At 44.7% G+C, this 19,903-nt stretch overlaps 1 protein-coding gene and 1 pseudogene across 1 annotated transcript; one reads left to right on the top strand and one right to left on the bottom strand.

Annotated features, from left to right (window-relative positions):
- Nucleotides 1-5,954: 5,954 nt before the first annotated feature.
- Nucleotides 5,955-9,148, top strand: LOC119366266 (methylthioribose kinase 1-like). The gene is made up of 6 exons (XM_037631961.1): nt 5,955-6,233; nt 6,307-6,616; nt 6,712-6,886; nt 6,966-7,167; nt 7,828-8,042; nt 8,639-9,148. Exons 1-6 carry the CDS (start codon nt 6,036-6,038, stop codon nt 8,811-8,813), a joined length of 1,275 nt encoding a protein of 424 aa, XP_037487858.1. The 5' UTR covers nt 5,955-6,035; the 3' UTR covers nt 8,814-9,148.
- A 364-nt stretch (nt 9,149-9,512) lies between these two features.
- Nucleotides 9,513-13,624, bottom strand: LOC119361420 (annotated as a pseudogene).
- Between the last annotated feature and the right edge of the window lie 6,279 nt (nt 13,625-19,903).

Raw genomic sequence — 19,903 nt, 5'->3', positions numbered from 1 at the left:
GCCCAGCCCCCCGTCCCCGCCCTCTATTCTCACCAGGGCGCGCACCGGCACCGGCGCCGCCGCCAGATCGGGCTGCAGGACGTGCGGCCGCCGCCCCTCTGCTCCCGCTCGCGAGAAAGGAAAAAATGGTTACCTTGGGCAGCAGCCGGAGAGGAGACGCGACGGCGACCTTGGGCGGCGGCCGGAGAGGGGCGACGGCGACCTTGGGGAGGCGGCCGGAGAGGAACGGGAGCGGGAGGCTTTTTTCTCTTCTTTTCCCTTCTGTTCACGAGCCACGAGCGTGGTTCGGTCGTGTTTAGTACCACGCCAGGTACGCTCGTGGGAGCGACGTGTATAGGTACACGACCTGATACACGATCCACTGGGAAACATTTTTTGATTTTGATCGTGTATATTTAGCATCCACCTCCATATACACCATCCACTAGAGATGCTCTTATAGGCCGTCCGTGAAATTAAGTCTAGCAGGGATAGCCAATAAGATTAAATGGTGTATGCAGGATAGGCCATGAAACCCACAACATCTAGCGGCATTGTTGTCTTTCTTTCCCATCGGTGATTGGAACGGGACAACACCAGGCCCTCCCTTGTTCTCTCCATGGAGCATCGGCTCTTATCCATGAAACGTAGCTCCTCCCTTCCTATCCATCGAGTGTCACTTCCTCCTCGTCTTCTCCCCCATCCCCCGTGCGCGAGGACTTGAAGCGTTGCCATCCCACCCCCGCCGGGTACACTCAAAGTGTTGTCATCCTAGCCCAGGAGTCGTGTACGTCGATCTCCGAGCGCAACCAAACTTGACTCCATCTCCCCCGGCTATCGTCATCAACTCAAAGAGCCAGCACCTTGATACCAACTTTGTGATCCCCTCTAGATCCCACCGAAATCTTGATTCATTGTATCAATGTATACAATGTTTGCGTATTTGGTAGTATGTGGATGCCACATACGCTGCTAAGAATTAATTGGGTTGTGACATAATCCCACATAAGAAGTGGTGGCGGGTTTGAACAAGTACAAGGACATCCAAAGAGCTGTCCATTTACATCCTGGCCCGCACCAGTTCCTTATTAGCTCGTCTCCGATCTTGTGGACTTGATAAAGCCACGATAATTTGCAACCCACTGAAACAAGGACGCAGACAAAATCTCAATCACTTCGAACACATTAGTGTCTTTCTTTCCCATTGGTGATTGGAATGGGACAACACGAGGCCCTCCCTTGTCCTTTCCATGGAGCATTGTCTTTTATCGATGAAACCTAGCTCCTCCCTTCCTATCCATCGAGTGTCACTTCCTCCTCGTCTTCTCCCCCATCCCCCATGCGCGAGGACTTGAAGCGTTGCCATCCCACCCCCGCCGCCACCCAACTCGAAGTGTTGTCATCCCAGCCCAGGAGTCGTGTACGTCGATCTTCGAGTGCCACCTAACTTGACTCCATCTCCGACGGCTATCGTCATCAACTCAAAGAGCCGGCACCTTGATACCAACTTCGTGATCCCCTCGAGATCCCACCGAAATCTTGATTCATTGTATCAATGTATACAATGTTTGCGTATGTGGTAGTATGTGGATGCCACATACACTGCTAAGAATTGATTGGGTTGTGACATAATCCCACATAAGAAGTGGTGGCGGGTTTGAACAAGTCCCAAGACCATCCAAAGAGCTGTCGCACCGGTTCCTTATCAGCTCGTCGCCGATCTCGTGGACTTGATAAAGCCACGATAATTTGCAACCCACTGAAACAAGAACACCAGACAAAATCTCAATCATTTCGAATGGACACTGTGCACCAGAACTGACTGTACGAGGAAGCCAAAGCCTAGGATTTGATCTACCATCAACTTAGTGAATAGTACGTATTTTAGTTTCATTAGTGAATTATACATCTTTTGGTTTCAAGCTTTATGTTCAACTTTATTTTCGGTTCATGCCATCTTATGTCCTACCAGTTTTTAGCAACTATTAACCATACAAAGATATTGGTTGGAGATTTCTTAGCCTCCTTTGGGCCAAATTTTTGGCAAGAGTTGTGGCGATCATGTGGGATATGTGAGCGACTTTTAATAGACTATGCGACTTTGTCTATCTCAAGATCTGTTGGCTCAGGCTCTCAGAGGTGCTCCATCAAAGGGATAGGATTTGTGTGCGTGTGCTCATAGAAGTGAGTGTGCATGCATGTTGTGAGCGTCCTCATCTGTACTATGTTTTTCGAAAAAAAATTGCCGACGACCATGCATGGTCTATAATACCATAGGATGCCAAATTTTGGCGAGGCACATGTGGCCACCAACCAAACATATCCTTGGTCTCTTCATCCACCGAAGGTGATTTGGATGGTAACATGTTGATTTGGTAGACGTGGGAGTTCTTCAAGGCAGCTAGCACAATACACCTAGCTATTGGATGCTTTTAGTTTCCATGTCTCGGTTATAAAGTGAATTTCATTTCATACGGTCAATGAGATTTATTGATTTGGTAGACGTGGGAGTTCTTGAAGGCAGCTAGCACAATAGACCTAGCTATTGGATACTTTTAGTTTCCCTGTCTCGGTTATAAAGTGAATTTCATTTCATATGCTCAGTGAGAATTATCTATGGCATGAGACCAGCCAAAATTCCCATCATATGGCACTATCCCCTTCCCCTCCTCCTCCTCTGAATTTGTCAACATTTCTTAAGAAAGTTGCTAATAATTTTTTTCTCAAATTTTAAATAGAATAATCGGCATTGCAGGAGTACTGATAGACTGAGTAAAGGTTTGATTGAAGTGTGATTCAAGTTTTATGACTACATGTGTTCCGTCACACATTTTCACATGCATTTCTTGCTATATCACAACTAACACCAAACACATATAACATTTGTTAGTGTTCAACTGTAGTTTATATTTGCATTTTTTCAGTTACCACCCAAAGAACATACTACATGAATGAATGCTAAACTCACACTTCTAGAATGACACCCCCATCCTATATATATATATGTACATTTTGAGGAACTTGCATTACATGTAGATCGAGAGAGATTGTTCTTGCCATTGTGCAATGCCGCGCTTACATATATCTGCCTCTTTTGTTCAATGTACCGGTGAGCTTTGAGATATTGGAGGAAAACAAAGAAAAAGAAGGATTTGCCTTCTCTTCATCTTTCGTTAGCCATGACAACCAACTCGTTACTTGTGCTACATCGCCAAAGCCTTTCTATGAGATTGCGACGATTATCTCTCCGTTGGAAGATGAGAATAGCATACTAGAGAACCCTACGAAGTACAACGTTTTGCATTACCTAGTTACCAAGCAATCTTCCGGGTCCTCATTGCCGCTATTGTTATTGCGTATCTCGTGAAGATTCACCCAATTTCTCCGATTCTGTTGTTCTTAACCCAACACCCTCCAATCAGCATTATTCCGCATCTCTCAAAATTAATGGAACAATGGAATTCATGCCCTCAGAAGCTCTTCATTTTCTTTCTTGCGTGGCATAAGATTTATAAATTAGTGAAAAAGGGAAATTGAGACGCTCATGTTCTATCCCTTGGAGCGGAGCAAACAGAAGTACATTTGGACTAAAACTTTCAGCAGAAAATGTATTGGGTTGCTTTACCCCAAATAAAATTCTACTAGTACTACTAGAGACAGTTCATATGTTGTTCATCAGAAAAATGTATGGCCCAGAGTCACGGTGCGGTTGCTCTCAGAGCTCTCCTAGTCAACGGGAATCCTGATCCCAATCCAACGCAAGTGGTCACTATTGCCAGATACCCATCCAGGTACAGTAAACACACTATTAATACAGAGCGGCAACGTCTTCGCTATCGCACGCACACACCCTCCGCGACACCGTAAACCCCAGCGTCCCCGGCGACTCCTCAGTCCCTCAGTCCAATTCTACATTGATGTTTGCAGGTGGTGTTCGTGATATTTGACCTGATGGACAAAAATAAGCGATGCATGTTTTATTTTATGGACCTTGTCCTTTTGATTAAGTTCAGCTCGTTCTGGCAGGGCATGCTTTGAGATTACTTTTGAAGATTATGATTAATGTGCTAATTTCCTTTTTTATTCAAGATATTTAATTTAATACTAAAATTTAAAATTGAATACCTCAATTGAATGAAAGAGTCTCAAAATTTAGGAACATGGTGAATTAAAATAATCAAATGGGGGAGCTCCTTGAGAAATTGTTGACCCAGTCAAAATCGAGTTACCAAATTCTAAATTGAAGAGCTCAGTTAATTGCGAGGCCTTGAATATTTGGAAACATAGTGTATAGTACAAAATTGAAAGTTTAGAGAAATCATTGACCTAGTCAAAATAGGGTGACCAAATTCTAAATTAAAGACCCGAACTAATTGTGAGGTCTTAAAAACTAGGAAGCATAATTTATAGTTAAAAATATTGAATGAGAGGGCTTTGCGAAATAGTTGACCCGGTTAAAATCGGGTGACTCAACTCCAATTGGAGATCTCAATTGAATATAGGTTCTTTAAAACTAGGAATCACAATTTATAGTTTAAAACTATTGAATGAGATGGCTTTGCAAAATTGTTGACCCGGTTAGAATTGGGTGACTCAACTCCAATTGGAGACCTCAAAATTGAATATAGGTTCTTTAAAACTAGAAAGCACAGTTTATAGTTTAAAATATTGAATGAGAGGACTTTGCGAAATTGTTGACCTAGTTAAAATCGGGTGACTCAACTTCAATTGGTGACCTCAATTGAATATAGGTTCTTTAAAACTAGGAAGCATAGTGTTATAGAGGATTTCTTAAGACTGGGGAGTCATTTTTCTGAATTGGTTAACATCCCTTCCTGTTTGTTAAGGTAGTTGCCAGTCTTTTTCCCCCCTCAAATTTTAAAAAAAATAATTGACATTCCAATAGACTTAGCAAGTGTTCGACGGTTGGAAACTGAAGTGTGATTCGAGTTCTATGACTACATGTGTTTCATCACATTTTTCACATGCATTTCTCACTACGTCACAACCAACACCAAACACATATAACATTTGTTAGCTTTAGACTGCAGACTGTAGTTTATATTCACACTCTATCAATGACCACCCAAAAAACATACTACATGAATGAATGCTAAACTCACACATCTAGAATGACACCCCCATCCTATATATATGTACGTTTTGAGAACTTGCCTCTAGGTCGAGAGAGATAGTCCTTTCCATTGTGTAATGTCGGGCTTACATCTATTTCCCTCTTCCGTTCAACGTACTTGTGAGCTTTGAGATATTGGAGGCAAACAAAGAAAAAAAAGGAATTGCCTTCTTCCCTTGCTGCGTTAGCAGTGCCATCCAACTTGCTACTTGTGCTGCATTGCTCACCTCTTTCCATGAGATTGCAACGATTGTCTCTCCACGTGGAGACGGGTATAGCATACTAAACAACCCCACAAAGTACATCGTTTTGCATTGCCTAGATACCAAGCTATTGGGCACCTACTCATCACTGCTATTGTCATTGTGTATCTCGTGAAGATTCTGTCCTTTTCTCCGCATCTATTGTCCTTGAACCAACGCCCTCCAAACCACGCCAGTCCTCTCTCCTCAAAATCAATGAAGCAATGGAATTCATGCCCTTAGAAGCTCTTCGTTCTCCTTTTCCCGAGCCACAAGACTTGTAAATTAGTGAAAACAAGGAAATTCGAGACGCTCATGTTCTATCCATCGGAGCGGGGCAAAGAGAAGGTACATTTGTGGAGAAAGTATGTGTATAGGGTTGCTTTCCTCGGAATAAAATTGTACCAAGAAGTTTATATGTTCCTCATCAGAAAATGTATGGGCCCAGAGTCAGGACGCGGCTGCTCTCAATACCTCTCCTAGTCAACGGGAATCCTCATCCTAATCATCCCAATCCAACGCAAGTGGTCACTATTGCCAGATACCCGTCCAGGTGCAGAGCACGCACTATTAATACAGAGCGGCAGCGTCTCTGTTCCCGCACCCACACACCCGCCGCGACAGCGTAAACCCCGGCGACTCCCCACTCCCTCAGTCCCCCCCGATCCAGCTCGCCCGCCATGGCCGCCGGCGACGAGGAGCAGGGCTTCCGTCCGCTGGACGAGGCGTCGCTGGTGGCCTACATCCGGGCGACCCCGGCGCTGGCCGCCAGCCTCGGCGGCCGCGTCGACGGCCTCGCCGTCAAGGAGGTCGGCGACGGCAACCTCAACTTCGTCTACATCGTTACCTCCGACGCCGGCTCCGTCGTCGTCAAGCAGGTCCGTCCCCCGTCCCCCTCTCCCCCCTCCCTCCCCGTCCCCTGACTGACGCGTTCTGGATGGATCGGATCAGGCGCTGCCGTACATCCGCTGCGTGGGGGACTCGTGGCCGATGACGAGGGAGCGGGCCTACTTCGAGGCGTCGGCGCTGCGGGAGCACGGCCGCCTCTGCCCGGACCACGTCCCGGAGGTCTACCACTTCGACCGCGCCATGTCGCTCATCGGCATGCGCTACATCAGGCCGCCCCACATCATCCTCCGCAAGGGCCTCATCGCCGGCGTCCAGTACCCGCTCCTCGCCGACCACATGGCCGACTACATGGCCAAGACCCTCTTCTTCACCTCCCTCCTCTACAACTCCACCACCGACCACAAGAAGCAAGGTCGGGGCTGCTCTGCTCTGCTCCTCTGAATTTTCTTCTGCCTGTAAAAGGGGGAAAGAGGTGAAATTCATGGCGTGTCTTGATGTGAATTGCAGTTGCTCGCTACTGTGAGAACGTGGAGATGTGCAGGCTCACGGAGCAGGTCGTCTTCTCGGACCCATACATGGTCTCCAAATACAATCGCTGGAACTCGCCTCTTCTAGACAAAGACGCCGAAGCGGTTCGGGAGGATGATGGGCTGAAATTGGAGATTGGTGAACTGAAGTCCATGTAATCGGCTAGCTCCGAATTTATGCAGATTCGTTGGTGCTGCGTATGTTGTGTTTCTTATCTGAATTTTACACTGCAGGTTTATTGAGAGAGCCCAGGCTCTGATTCATGGTGATCTCCATACTGGTTCCATCATGGTGACCCCAGATTCCACTCAAGTGATTGATCCGGAGTTTGCCTTCTACGCGCCGATGGGTTACGACATTGGGGCCTTCTTGGGGAACCTGATTCTGGCCTACTTCGCACAGGATGGGCATGCTGATGAAGCAAATGACCGTAAGGTATGTATAACAGTATTATGGCCTTAAGTTTTAACCTTGTCTTGCTGGCACCTATTTTTACTTTAATATAGTAGAGTATGACATGCTGTTTTTACGGTAGGCCTTTTATGTTAACTAATACTCCCTCCGTCCAGAAATACTTGTCATCAAAATGAATAAAAGGGGATGTATCTAGATGTATTTTAGTTCTAGATACAACCCTTTTTGTCCATTTTGATGACAAGTATTTTCGGACGGAGGGAGTACCATGTTTCTTTAATGCGCTCCTGAGTGATTACTGATTACCTTATCCACCATTTACTATTTATTTAGAAATTCTTTATTAGAATAAATGTTTGGAATATTGCTTTTTTGAAAGAAGGCATATACCAGCTTAAATATGATGTCCCTCTCTACTAAAAGAATATATAATTGATACTGGAGGATGATGAAGGTCCTGTAGCTGTCATGTAGAGGAGGGTGGTTGGCTGAAAGAGTATAGCACCTCAAATAATTGCCTTGTATGGAATAACCTGCCTTATTTCAAGTCCATAAGCATCCCTGGCATCTTCAATATTGGCAGTTGCAGAAGTGTCAGTTCATGCTATAACACATCCTTGAAGATATTTTTCTTGTTGTCCCTGTAATAAAATAAGCGCTTGGACTGCCCATCTTTTGCAGGCTTATAAGCAATGGATATTGAAGACGATCGAAGAATCATGGAATTTGTTCCAGCAGAAATTTCTGGGACTTTGGAATAAACACAAAGATGGGAATGGGGAGGCATACCTGCCTGCCATATACAACAACCCGGAGCTTTTGAGCGTTGTACAGAAGAAGTACATGACAGGTTTACTTCATGACAGTCTTGGATTTGGTTCGGCCAAAATGATCAGGTACTTGCCAAATCTCTGAATATATACCGCAAAAAAAATAATCTCTGAATATATTGGTTATCTGTTGAATGTAATCTACTCTTAGACCACGGTGATACATCAATGCTTCTCTTTAACTGAAATGACTCAAGGTGCATTAAGTTAGTCTAATGCATAGGTTTCAGATTTCAGTTTCGATATGGCATCCCGTCTTCACAATGCTATGCAGTGACATATAAGCACACATAGCTTACAAAATGTACCATGTAAAGAACTACTCTCTCTGCAACTTAATATAAGACGTTTTTTGACACTGAAAAACACCTTATATTAAGTTACAGAGGGAGTAGTATAAAATTCATTTGACCCGAAAGACCAGATTTAATTATCGCAGCACAAAAGAATTTTTTTTGATGAAATGTGCTTCAGAAATGCTATGCAGTGAAAAAAAAAGCATGATAGCTTACCAAATGTACCCTGTTAAGAACTAAAAATCACATTGGACATTGATTTCAGTCTCTGCACATATTTTTGTGCCTTATGCATGATCTCATGATTCCTGACTCTGACTAAAATTCACTCAACTTTTGCTCCTATACTTGCTCCTCCCTGTGCAGGAGAATTGTTGGAATTGCCCATGTGGAGGATTTTGACTCAATCGAGGATGCCAGCAAGAGAGCATCATGTGAGTGCCGCGCGCTTGATTGTGGCAAGGCAATCCTGAAGGGACGCCGCCAATTTGAGAGCATCGAGCAAGTGATTGCACTTGTCCAGTCAGTAACTCAAGACTGAGAAAACCAGCCATCTGTTCGGCGTTTCCGATTGAGGAGACCTCGTTTGATCGTTATCAGGATTGAGTACCCACGCTCGAGTATCGAGATGTGCTGCCCTTTGTAAAACATCCTTGGGTCAGTGTGGCTTATGTGTATTGTGTAGTGGGCTGCCTTCAGAGATACCTATACTTGGGTCGGGAACATCATGTGTGTATTTCTAGTGTAAGGCAGGCTGCCTTGCAGCATAGCTGAATAACAGAGTGTACAATGTGTCTCAACGTTGTACAATTATCCATAGATACAGGCGTGGTCGCCACCAATAAAACCCTATCTGGGGGAAGGTTTTGTCAAGCAGATTGTTTGTAGTACTGCAACACCTGTTGATTGATGTTAGCCTAGCTAAGTTACAGATTTATTTTTCTCACAAAAAAATGATTACAGATTTATTTGAGTAACAAAAAGAAGAGCACAAAAAGGAAAGAAGATAAGGATAGCAGCACATTCACAAGAAGCTGTCATGGATTCATATAATACAGGTCGAGCCAACATAAAAGACAGCAGTGCTTATCACATAAACATGATCTAAAAGACAGGACAAGGCAAGGCAACATGATCTAAAATACAGCAGTGCATATCACATAAATACATACATATAGAAGCTATATATAAGGACATCAATACATGCTCTCTGGTCAGGCGAAGAGACATTTCCTCTGTTCTAACAGAAGAGCTTGATGTACTCGATGCAAGCGTCTCTCAGGTTGCTGCAATGATGCTGATCAGCGAGAGCTAACGTGGCGACGACACTTTCAGCATCTAGACCCTTGCAGAGGATGCCCTCACACATCAGCTTGAGCATGTTCATGGAATACCTGTCTGCAGCCACAAGCAGATGCCTCATCACCTCCCTCTTGTCATGGCTGTCAAGGAGGTCTTCCATGCCAGGCAATGAATCTGTGTATATGAAGTGAAGAAATGCTCCGAAGACAGCGGGCTGCATGTCCACGATCTGTATGCACTGCTTCTCCTTGTCCGACGGCGGCACCTGGATATGAGGCGTCTTTGTGGTGGTGGTCACCACGGCCGGCATTTTCTTGAGGAGAACAGTCACATCGCACTGGATCAGGATGCAGTCATAGTGCAGGTACGGGGACGGCTCCAGGAGGTCCTTCTTCATGAACGTGCCAGGCCCCTTGACATGGTCGTTCTTAGAGGACTCGAAGGCCGGGAACGGACGATGTCCGGGAGAAGATTCAGCGACTGCATCCCGGTGGCCTGGTTGGTCAGTTTCAGGTCGTAGAGGGCCTTCACCACGGGTTTCTTGCTCTGGAGCTCTACGCAGACTGAAACATAGTCCTTGTATTCAGAACTGAATCCGCCTCTGCTCTGCTCTACTGCTCTCTTCCGCTCACTCGGAAGCTACTAGAGAGAGGCAGCCACTCGAATCCCTTAGTGAGAGAGTTGAAAAATACTACTACTAGTAAAAGCCTCCTCAGAGCATCTACAACCGGAGTTGAACTTGATAAATCCGAGCCCCTTATGTCAGCGGACGCGCACGTGGACAACGCGTTTTTATTTCTCTTCCAGTACAACCACACTTTTCATATGTGAATATTCAAATTCATGCTAATCCATATACATCCATTATAACATAAATTTCTCACTAATTCAACAATTCGATGATACAAAATAAACAACAATTCAACAGTTCATTACATGCCAAAATAAAATGCAGCAACTCATACAATAGATAGGCGATGCACGAATGATTCAAGTACCAGCATTGTTGCGGTCGTTGATCTTCTTCTTCAGCAATCAATATTTCCATCTTTTCGAGCTCCCATTTTTGCAATCTTGCATTGCCTGTCCAATTCTAGTTTGTCGTTCTCCATGTTCAAGCTCTCCAGGTCGAACTTCATCTTCTCCCTTTGCACATTTATGAGGATCTTGTACCTCTCCTTCTTCACCTCCTTGGCGGAAAATTGCCCCTCCAAGTGGTGGACATTTCGCTTGCCACGCCATCACGCGAGATCTTGCCCTTCTCCCACTTGTTTTCAATCACCTGTTGGCACAGAGGCTTGTATGTCTGTTCTACCATTTTCTTCATCTTCGCCATCCAACCCAATTGATTGGTTGGAGTTAGACCCATTGTTTTTCTTCATCTTCTTGGTGTCGCTTTCAATGTCCTCAATGACAGTTTGCCACTTTGGTTTCCCGCGCAATTTCATCCAACAATTGGGCCATTTGAATGGCTTCTTCTTGACTTGATTTATTCAACCAACTTTCAACCAACAAGACATCTTCAAACTATGTGAATGCCGAACCTCTTGGCTTCACTACCTTCTTCTTTCTAGTGTGTGATGTTTTCCCAACTTCAAACAACGAGAAATTGGTATCCCAATGTCAAATTGCAAAGGCTCTTGGCCATAATTTATTATGTTAAGCATTATTTGGTCCTACAATATGCATCGCGGTTAAACTATTGCCCTACAAGTTTGATAGAATGGTATGTGCAACAAATTAATCAATGAATGCAAATATCATGGGGGCAAAGATTGTACTGGGTCTTGTTCAGGCATTCCGTGAAACAACATTTGGGCATGCCTAGAGCCGGCATTGCCTAACGTTGTTGAATCCCTTTGGAGTTGCGGCGACTGGTCCATCATGTCTGCGGCACTGGTGTCTTCGGAAACCTATCCAGAATGCCTGTCCACTGGGAGGACAGAACATAGTCGGTGCTTGTGCGGAGGGAAAATTAGGGCAGCGATCGCGAATAGGGGTTTTGTCAGCGACCTCTGCTCTCCTCTCTGCTCTACGACTGAACTAGCGGCGATAGTGCTCTACCACTTGGGCCTTGGCGAAGCTAATGATTGGCAAACTAATGATTTTCCTTCCCTAAAAAGATCAGAAATGTTATCTGACCAGTGTTCCCTGGGAGGCCAACCCTAGGTCCCCATCGAACGTCTCCATCGTAGTCGCACAGATCTCGACATAGGGCCAATGCCACGTCAGATGGCTAGAGACATTCATTGTCTGCAGATTCTGGCAAACACTTAATTTTGCTTCTTTTTTTTTACAAAAAGGGTAACCAACACGCAGGGAAGTCTAAAGCGGGCTGTTAGTCAATGGGCTAGAGAGATAGTTCATGAGCGTTCATGGTAAAAAGATTTTTTGTATATAACTTGACATTTTTGAAGCATTTTTTTAATTCACCCAAAAATCTATTTTTGAAGCGGGCTGTTAGTCAATGGGCTAGAGAGGCAGTTTTACTAGAAGAGAATGACATATCTTATTATAAGAGGATTGTATTTAACTATAAGAAGATGACATTTTTTATTATAAGAGGATGACATTTTTATTATTAGAGGGTAGTAGTTTTATTTTATGTGAGCATGTTATTTTTTATTTTATAGCAAGATGGCATTTTATTATTGTGCGGATGCCATTTTTATTATTTAAGAGGATGGAATTTTTATTATTAGAGGATGACCGTTTTATTTAATAGAGCGTGGCAGTTTTTATTTATAAGAGCATAGCATTTTTTATTTTGTAATAGGATGGGTATTTCAATATTTGTGAGGATGGAATTTTTTATTATTTTTAAGAAGATGCCATTTTTAATATTGAGAGGTGGCATTTTTTCTGCCATTTTTTTGCACACAAGTTTTTCGGGTGATGACTAGGAGATATCATCTTTTGTGGCATTTTTTAGTTTCTAATTTTTTTCATGGAATTATTATCAAAATATATATTTAGTGAGCCTTTGGGCCAAATGGGGGTCGCCATGGCCCTCTCCGCTTGCTACAAATTTGTTCAACAAAATACTAAAAATTTCCATTATGTATTTCATTTTTGTTCAACATATATTACACTAAATGTTTCAATGTGTATTCACGAATTGTCAACGTACCTTACAAAAATGTTCAATGCGTATTCGAGAATTGTTCAAAGTACATTACAAAATAGTTAAAGTGTATATGAAAAAATTTCATTGTTTATATTAGCATTTTCTAAATTTCTGAAATAAGAACCGAGCAAATAGTGAGAGCTATTGTGAACCGGACGCTACAGTGCCGATTGCTACAGTGTCGGCTCTATGCTTCAAAGTAAAAAAATAAAAGAAAACAATTGGGAGCATAGTGGGCCGGCCCAAGCGTTCTGGCTTCAGCAAGCTGGCTCCTTTTGACGCACATGGGCGGCACACAGGGACTCTCCCGGAAACACCTCGCCTGAACACCACCCCTTTAGCTAGGCTTTCTGGCCCAACACAATTCCATTTGTAGGAAAAAAAAATGTCAAAAACTATGCAAAAACAAAAAATATATACAAATTTCTTTTATGTAGTGTAGAAAATTTAGTTGACATGTATATACAAAAAATGTCAACGTTTATTACATTACCAAGAAAATATTGTTCATAGTAAAAATTGATGCAAAAATGTAGAGAGACATAACTTGTAGAAAAATTGCCATGATGTAGATCAAAATCAAAAAACACACAAACAGAGTATGTTTCCCATGATAGTGGGGGTAATTGCTTAAACACAAGTTCACATTATGCAGATGACATGCATGAAAAATCAAAGCGATGCATGAGAACCTACAACAAGCATCGTTCAACTACACGTAAAGGCAAACATGGTAGTTAAGGGAAAGTTTGCATTGGTAATGTACAAATAAACTTAAAATGACAATTGATTACCTGCCGGTACAAGTAGGCCAGTGCCGCCGAACCCCAGCTAAATTTGTTGTCGAAGACAATCAACACCTTGATCGACATCCATTGAGCGGTCCTGCCACCACCATCAGCAAATAGTCTTAGAGACGACATACCAAATGTACACGCGAGCATACGTCTGGATCACATCATCATTAGTATCCTCAGGGCAATGCGCAAAGTTCGGTATGATCCACATGTAAGGAGCGAACCGTTGTTGCCTGATGGGAACTTCCCCCATGCATATTGCTATCAATGTCTTCATGTCGCATGACCTCTTAACATTACACCACTGAATCCCCAATCCTTTGCTTGCTGTGCAGTGAAGAAATGGAAGACATGCAGAGTATAGATTAGTTCATCTCTCCACTCAATTCCACATTCATATCCACTCTCATTTCATTAGCAAAAGATACCGCTACACTCTAAATTGCTCTATTGACTTCGGATAGACGTGATCGAAACCAATATGCTTTGTTAGTTCATGCTTGACTGGATCATTGGTACCTGGTATTTGCGCCCCCGGAGACTGGACTCGTAGGGGGTGAGATTCGTATGTCTTCCTCTGTTGTAAAGGGGCCACCCTTAGAGGTGGGCTCCCTTTACGCACTAGGCTTGTTAGTGCATGTCTCACTCCCTTGAGAGATGCTCCGACTGAGACTCTATCTTTATTCTTGTCTTCAGACTCTACAGGAGCCATACCAACTAGCTAGGAAGTGCGGCTTGCCGCACCCGGTAGAAAATGCTGTCGGGTACAGTCTTATCCAATCCGATAATACAGTCATAGTACCAAATCATTATTTATGGACCCAATAAAAAATAGATCAAAATCAACCGCATAAATTTTCTCACGGGTACTCAACTTATTGTCCAAGAAGATAAACAACATATTAACAATTGCAAAGGAAATTTAGAGTAATTACTCAAATAATGTATAAGTCCAATCCAATAAGGTTACATCAGAAGCATGGCATTTCCTTGATACACAAGTGTGTCCAGTGCAGAGCAGTTTGTCCAGACAATGTCACAAGGTAAGGCCATCAAACTTACCAGAAGCATGGCAACATTAGATCTGAAAGTTCATGATAAATGGGGGAATATGTACTATGTCCCAAAAGTAAGCCAAGCCGATGGATCAACACTAAGTAGATACAATAGTTGGCTTATTATATAACCAAAGTGAGCCAGATCAGCTGTGTGAGATAAGTGCAAGCGAACACTCACAATGAACCTATATAGTTCTGCTAAAGCCTGATAGTTGATGACTTCACTTGGTCGTCACATTGATTGTTCACATGCCATGTCATGTTAACCTGTTGTGATCATTGTTTAGAAGATGAAATCACAGGAAACATTTGCATGGATAGTATGATGACAACCTTGTAACCGACCTTGTCAAAATAGGTAGACAGAGAGCGATACTTTGCCCCTTTTAGCCTTGAACGCAAAGACACATATCTGACATTCTCCAAATTATCCAACCCCTGTCTTCACAAACTATGACCAATTAATTCTTATACCTTCATAAGCTGGACAATCTCCTTGGTGTACCCACATGCAGGTTTAGTCCACATGGTCCTCGTGTTCAGAGGCTGTAAGGAAGCAAGATTAATTCTCTCCGAGATGGACATGTTCTCATGTTCTATATATTAGTATGGTTATTTAAGGAAATCCTAGGAATAGCAGATAGACATGGTAATTTAATAAACAACAATGAACAATGGTTTATATTATGAACAAAGTAGAGCAGTAAAAATTGAACAATGAATTTATTTGAAAAAACAAAGTGAAGTTGCTAATAAAGAACATAACATCACAGTAAATAAAAACTGATTGACTGAACATATTTTATTAACTTAAAACTGTAAAGGCATGCCTGATCCCACTATCCAGTCGAGGAACAAATAATATTTCCCCACGATCTTAAACAACTAACAACAACAAAATAGACATCAAAGATACAGATAGATACAAAACTGGAAATGCATCATTCTTATCATCCATCATTGCTACATCTCTACAAAAAGTGAACCGTATAGATGAGTTATTGGGTCTGACCCGTTAAGAAATAGGTTTATATTTTGCGTTATATCTCAGCATTAAGAAAATAAGTTTCCATATGTGTGTTTGTGTGCATACCCCGTAAGAACTTTCCGAAAGTAATTGATGTCTGCCAATTAAATACCTTCCAAAAAAATTGCATCGCGTAACCATTATGGAAAGGGTATACCATAGCAATGAAATACCTTCCAAAGATGGGTATTGTCGGTGTCAAAACCGGCAGATCTCGGGTGGGGGGGGGGGCAATCTTTGTGTCTGAGGATCAATGGTAACAATGGACAAAGGGGCACACTGTTTACCCAGGTTCGGGCCCTCTTAAAGGAGGTAAAACCCTACGTCCTGCTTGATTGTATTCGATGAGTATAGTGCTTACAAGAGTTGATCTACCTCGAGATCGTAATGCTAAACCCCAGCTTGTCTAGCCTATGAATATTATGATCCTGCCTCCGGTCTAAACCCTCCAGTTTATATAGACACCGAAAGGGCCTAGGGTTGTACATAGTCGGTTTACAAAGAAAGGAAATAGCATATCCGAATACCTAATCTTGTCGTTCACACATATAGGAGTCCTATCCGGACAAGGGAGGTGGTCTCCTTACTTTATCTCCACGACCCATCAGTCCAACCCATATCAAATAGACTGGACGCCAGAGGACCCCTTAGTCCAGGACTCCCTCGGTAGCCACTGAACCAGTCTTCAATGACGTCGTGTCTGGCACGCGGATTGTCTTCGGCATTGCGAGGCGGGTTCCTCTCCTTGAATACCACACATCAGCTTCCCTTATAAAAGAAATGTATCCAACTCTGTATAATTAACACAACCCTTAGCCACGAAGGCAAGATATAAAAACAGGAATAGTGTCTTTACTAACAACTTTTTCCGGCGAAGCGTCACACTTGAATCTTCAGTATTTTGAAACGTTTTCACACTCCCCGTTTCGAGTTTCGAGGTCGAGCCCCCTTGGCTCGTCTTGTCAAAACAGAGATCGTGCCCACTTATTTCGGGATTCTCATCAATGGGATTTGGGTAACCCAACTGCTCCTGGCGCACGACCTTATTGGGAATATGCGAGGTTTAAGGCTTGAGTGGGGGGGGGGGCATTTTCACCGCCTATAAGAGGGCAAAGATTCCTCCTTCCTTCCCCACGCCTTCTTCCAGCCTCTGCCTTCCAATCTCCCAAGCTCCAGGACCCCCAAAAAAGCTCCCATCTTCCTCACCACCACCACCTTCTCCAGCCATGGCCGGGCCAGGCTCCAAATGCAAGTGGGAGGCCTCCTCCGTCATTGAGAGGGACGTGAAGGAACTCTGGAGCGCGGGGTACCTGTCCACAAACATTGCACACATGCTTCCCGACAAGGACCAAGTCATCCCCACTCTGGCGCCCGACGAAAGGGCTGTCTTCCTCCCCCATTTCCTCAAGGGGCTAGGATTCCCCTCCACCCTTTCGTCCGCGACCTTATGTTCTACTACGGGCTAGATTTACACGATCTAGCCCCGAATTCTTTCCTCCACATATCATCATTCATCGTTGTGTGAGGCTCTGCTCCGCATCCCACCACACTTCGACCTGTGGCTTAAAGTCTTCAACGTGAAGCCGAAGGTGGTCGACGGACCTCATGCGGATTGCGGCGGGGCCATGGTAAGCAAGTTTCCCAATGCCACATGGCCCAAAGGGGCTTTCATCGAGACCATCAAGGTCTGGCAGCAGGAGTGGTTCTACATCACTGAACCCCGCCGCGCCAACTGGGTGGCAATTTCGGAGTTCAGATCCGGACCCCCCACGAGGCTCACCTCGTGGACCGCTAAGAGCCTCAATTTGGGGCAAGCTTTTAAATAGTGTCCGCTACCTCCGCTATTGCGGCCACAGTAGCGGTAGTGTCACCCTGCCGCTATTAGTTTAAGCTTGCATTAGAAAATAGCGTGTTGTCATGATGCAGGCGCAATATCACTTGTTAGACCGCTATATCATCGGCTATCCGCAATATCGCCCGCTATATAAGTCCTTGTTGTTCTGCTGTAGAATCTATTTTGGTAATGTGTTTTGCTTCAATGGTTGCACGACCAAATATTGTTCAATTATAGTTTATATTCTTATATAAATGATGATTTCTCAAATTAAGTGTCATATTTTTTGTCAATGGCCTAGAAATATACACAACAATCTCAAATTTATGAGTGTTTTTTAAAAATTGGCTATGTGGACATAGCACCCGCAATATCGCTCGCTATCCGCATTCCGCTACACATACCTTAATCCGCAACCAGTCCGCTATCCGCTATTTAAAAGCTTGGGGTCCCAGACGGAGGTGCAAATGCTATAGAAGTGCACCAATGCCGGGCAAAAACATCGGCCTCACCAACGTGGTGCAGATCATGCTCTTCCTCCGTGTCCTCCCCTGCTAACGCAGGGACTCCCACATGTGGGAGTTCAATCCGAAGGAGCCGCGGACCCTGAAGCACTTCTTCGGCACTACGCACGAAGAGATATGTAAGCTGCTCTTCAAGGCACAGAAGAGCTGGCCCATGAAGACCGAGGACATCGGGCTCGACATCGAGAATCTGGCCTCAGAGGTAATTATTAACTTTTCCGAAGACGTATTACGTCAATGTTTTAATCAATAGAAATCTTATCAGCTCACTTCCTTACAGGGCTGGACAGCAAAGGCGAAGCGGATCAGCAGTCCGGCTCTGTTGCCGGAAGACCCGCCACTCCCCAGCTGACAGAGACGCTGGTCCTGGTGCCCTACCAGGCGCCAGAGAAGAAGGGCAAGGAGGCCAAGGGTGGCCCCCACTGTAGAGGCCCTTCGGACGCTGTGTCCGGAGAGACCGAAGTTGTCTCCTCTCATGAGGGAGATGAGGAAGAAGAGGAGGAGGAGGTGGTGGAAAGCGATTCCCACCGCAAGGGGAGGAAGAAGAAGAGGACAACCTCCAAATACCTGGAGGTGGTGGCGCCGAAGAGGGGGAAGATAACCCTTTCGGTCAGTTCGGACTCAGAGTACGAACACATCCCCTAGAGACCTCCTAGGGTGAAGCCCCTGGCCGAATCGTAAGTAATCTTACTGTTCGGTTTTCGCTTACCTACTGAGGGAGTCCTAGATAAGGGGGTATCCGGACAGCCGGACTATATACTTTGCCCGGACTGTTGGACTATGAAGATACAAGATTGAAGACTTTGTCTCGTGTCCGGATGGGACTATCCTTGGCGTGGAAGGCAAGCTTGGCGATTCGGATGTAGATCTCCTTCTCTGTAACCGACTCTGTGTAACCCTAGCCCCCTTCGGTGTCTATATAAACCAGAGGGTTTAGTCCGTAGGACAACAACAAAAATCATACCATAGGCTAGCTTCTGGGGTTTAGCCTCTCTGATCTCGTGGTAGATCAACTCTTGTAATACTCATATCATCAAGATCAATCAAGCAGGAAGTAGGGTATTACCTCCATCGAGAGGGCCCGAACCTGGGTAAACACCGTGTCCCCAGTCTCCTGTTACCATTAGCCTTAGACGCACAGTTTGGGACCCCCTACCCGAGATCCGCCGTTTTTGACACCGACATTGGTGCTTTCATTGAGAGTTCCTCTGTGTCGTCACTGTAGGGCTCGATGACTTCTCCAACCTTCAACAACGCCGTCCAGGGTGAGACTTTTCTCCCCGGACAGATTTTCGTGTTCGGCGGCTTTGCACTGCGGGCCAACTCGCTTGGCCACCTAGAGCAGATCGACAGCTACGCCCCTGGCTGTCAGGTCAGGTTTGGAAACCTAAACTACATTGCCGACATCTGCGGAGACTTGATCGTCGATGGATTCGGGCCCATGTCAGGAGCGCCGAACGATCACAACGTGCATGACCTAGATTTGTCGTCGGATAGTATTCAGAACATCGCGCCTGCTACGGCTCCATACTTCGTTCCAGAGCAGATCGTGCCTTCCGAGGACGGGTGGATGGACCCCGCCCTGGAGGCCGCACACTCATCGACGTTGGAGCCGAAAACAGACTCCGCTCCTAAGGAGATCTGTGTCTCCAGACCACCGTACTTGTCTCCAGTCGTGGGTTTCGGACCGCATGCACTCATGCCCATCAAATTTGATTGGGCCCCAATCATGGAGTTCGCTGCCGCGGATATCTTTCAGCACTCGCCCTTCGGAGATGTGCTAAATTCATTAAGGTCTCTCTCTCTCTATCAGGAGATTCCAGGCCGAACTATGTTCGGCTCGAGTGGGAAGCAGGCGACGAAGAAATTCGTCACCCACCCACCACCCATTTCATAGCCATGGTCGATAATTTGACCGGCGTGCTTAACCTTGACTCCGAAGACATCGATGGTATAGACGAC

Source organism: Triticum dicoccoides, chromosome 2B (genome assembly GCF_002162155.2).
Source record: "Triticum dicoccoides isolate Atlit2015 ecotype Zavitan chromosome 2B, WEW_v2.0, whole genome shotgun sequence".
NCBI lineage: Eukaryota > Viridiplantae > Streptophyta > Magnoliopsida > Poales > Poaceae > Triticum > Triticum dicoccoides.
This window is presented reverse-complemented; position numbering and strand designations above follow the sequence as displayed.

Coding starts and splice junctions, on each gene's coding strand:
- LOC119366266 (XM_037631961.1), top strand. CDS start 6,036: ATGGCCGCCGGCGACGAGGAGCAGGGCTTCCGTCCGCTGGACGAGGCG. Junction 6,887..6,965: donor ATTGGTGAACTGAAGTCCAT/GTAATCGGCTAG, acceptor TTTACACTGCAG/GTTTATTGAGAGAGCCCAGG. Junction 7,168..7,827: donor ATGAAGCAAATGACCGTAAG/GTATGTATAACA, acceptor CATCTTTTGCAG/GCTTATAAGCAATGGATATT.